Source organism: Dermacentor silvarum, chromosome 6, assembly GCF_013339745.2.
Source record: "Dermacentor silvarum isolate Dsil-2018 chromosome 6, BIME_Dsil_1.4, whole genome shotgun sequence".
Lineage (NCBI taxonomy): Eukaryota > Metazoa > Arthropoda > Arachnida > Ixodida > Ixodidae > Dermacentor > Dermacentor silvarum.
In genome coordinates this window covers 38,061,035-38,063,400 of record NC_051159.1, presented here as the reverse complement: position 1 = coordinate 38,063,400, position 2,366 = coordinate 38,061,035, and the positions used below count along the sequence as shown (strand labels likewise).

The 2,366-nt window shown below is 51.5% G+C and overlaps 1 protein-coding gene across 1 annotated transcript; it reads right to left on the bottom strand.

Moving 5' to 3' along the window:
* Window positions 1–1,537: 1,537 nt before the first annotated feature.
* Window positions 1,538–2,012, bottom strand: LOC119456607 (protein max). Its single transcript, XM_037718435.2, has one exon. The coding sequence runs from the start codon at window positions 1,941–1,943 to the stop codon at window positions 1,548–1,550; it is 396 nt and encodes a 131-aa protein (XP_037574363.1). The 5' UTR covers window positions 1,944–2,012; the 3' UTR covers window positions 1,538–1,547.
* Between the last annotated feature and the right edge of the window lie 354 nt (window positions 2,013–2,366).

The window sequence follows — 2,366 nt, the reverse complement described above, 5'->3', positions numbered from 1 at the left end:
CATCTGTTGCTTGAACGTTTACAATAAAGAGACGGGGCTGCACCAACCTGCATATGAAAGCAGAAGGTTATTTTTAGCAACAACATCGTCGCTGCTCTCCCGTGCCCACTGAAGGCGGAAAGCGGATGCAAGTCCTTTAAATCCCTGCGGCAAGATGCTGTCGATGGCAGTGCTGATGCCGTGCTTGACCATGATGGGAAGGTGGTACCAGGGCAAAGCTCGTACCAGACATAATCGCTCGCTGTCACCGAAGGTATCAAGGGCGGTGATGATAACGGCAACGGCGTCGATGCAGGAGCAGCTGGTCCAACCGCTTGCGCAGGCGCGGATTGCCATCCAAAGAATAAGGCGATGAACTGCATATGAAAGCAGAAGGGGATTTTGAGCAACAACATCGTCGCTGCTCTCCCGTGCCCACTCATCATCACCATCATCATCAATACTTGCGGCAACTTTTTCGAAAGGCAAAATAATAGACGTGGTCAAGCTTCAAAAATTATTTGGCAAATATTGCTTTTTCAATGACTAGAACAACGATGAAGCGGAGCATCAATGTAGCCTTTTGCTCTTAAAGCCCCTACCTTGTCTCTCCGTTTGTTCACAAATATGGAACTTCTGCATAGTTTCGTGCAACGCACGGGGTATATCAATACCGCTCCTATAGTGATAGCACTTGGTCGTGCGCCAAGGGTAGCGCACATTCAAAATTGCGGGAAACATTTCTAGCAGCGTATGCTAATTAATTTTAGTTGTGACAGCAAGTGATGCTCACTTTTTGTGCTGCTTCGTAAAGCCACTTGCCTGTAGCCTTTTGCGAGTCACATGTACCTCTGGGATATGTAATCAGGCAATACTTTATTTTCGACATCAACCTAATACTACTTGCACTAGTTTGTGTTTTCTCGTCTGAAGCTCCTTGTGCATCGTACATGTGTCATTATGAAAACGCAGAAGACAATAAGGTGGTAAAATCTCCGGAGGTGTGCACCTTAATCGGAAGCAGCAGCCACCATGGCCACGCACCATAGCAGGCAGGCGAAGAAACGAAAGAGGGAAACACAAGCTCTTTCGGCAGCTCAGTGCGCATGCAACCAACTAGCCCACCAAAACCTTCCCATCTAGATACATGCCACACTTCCCCAGCAACCACACTAGCCGTTTTGACGGATTCGTGCGCTGAGGTCAGCTCGGCCGAATGGGTGACTAGGAGACCGGGGCAAGCTCATCAGCTCGAGTCTTTCTAAAGTCGTCTGTTGACTGATAACGACACTAACGCGCCACTAGCACTGAAATATTGCGTGCAAGTACACCTGAAAAACGGGGCTATTCTTGGCCAAACACGTTACGGAAGGCGCCTTGGTAACGGCTAGAACTTATTACTTAGTTATTACTTACGGCATATTACTTAGTTTTAGCATGCATGCATTCATGAGCAAAAGCCGAATGTACATACGCTTCCTGAATCATCAGTCGAGACAGTTTGGAACTGCATTCCTCTTTATTTAGGATGACGCCAAGACCAGCAGTTGTACTCTTCCTGCGGTCGCTTACATCCCTTCAGGCAGCATGGAACGCTCGCCAGCCGGGGAGACGCCCTCGCCAGTGGTCGCGACGACCGGGGAGCTAGGCGGGCAGTCGCCACCGCCGCTGCGCATCTCCCTCCCCTCCAAAGCCCGTATCTGATCCTCTAGATGCTTCTTCTCTCGCTTGAGGTCCTTGATGGTGTGCAGCCGCTCCCTGTTCCTGCGCTGCATCAGCTGTATGTAGTCGGTGGCCCGCTTCAGGATCTGGGCGCGCGTAGCCCTCTCCCATTGCAGAGACGGCACGGCGTCCCGCAGACAGTCGAACGTGAACTTGATCTGGTCTCGTCGCCTTCGCTCGAGAGCGCTGTGGTGGGCCCTCCTCTCGGCCTCGACGCCCATATCACGTTCCTCGTCGTTCATCTTGCCAGGTGATGCGGTATCGCAAGCGTATCGGCAGCAGCAGCAGCAGAACTGGAGACAGCGTTCCCGTAGAACGAACGTGGGACAAGAGCGCGAGCAGTGAAATCGCGTGCACCGCGTGGCAGCCGGAGGAGGAAGAAGTGGTAGTGGTCGAAGTCCCTCGTGTAAGTGGCCCATACCCACTTTTCGAGGCAGCGTAAACGTAAAAAAAAATATGGTTGATCCCTCTTTCATAGGAATCGATGCAACATGAAAGTGAGACATGTCTTCACAGAAGCTGTGTTATGCTTACTTTGTGAACTGCCAGTCCACTGCGGCGAAATACGCACAATTTGCGGGCTTGTGACGATGTTGCAGGTTTGCTTGGCACGCGACGTCCTGCTGGCGAGCGGCTTCGGCGAAGGTGCGAGTTTTCTGGTCCGG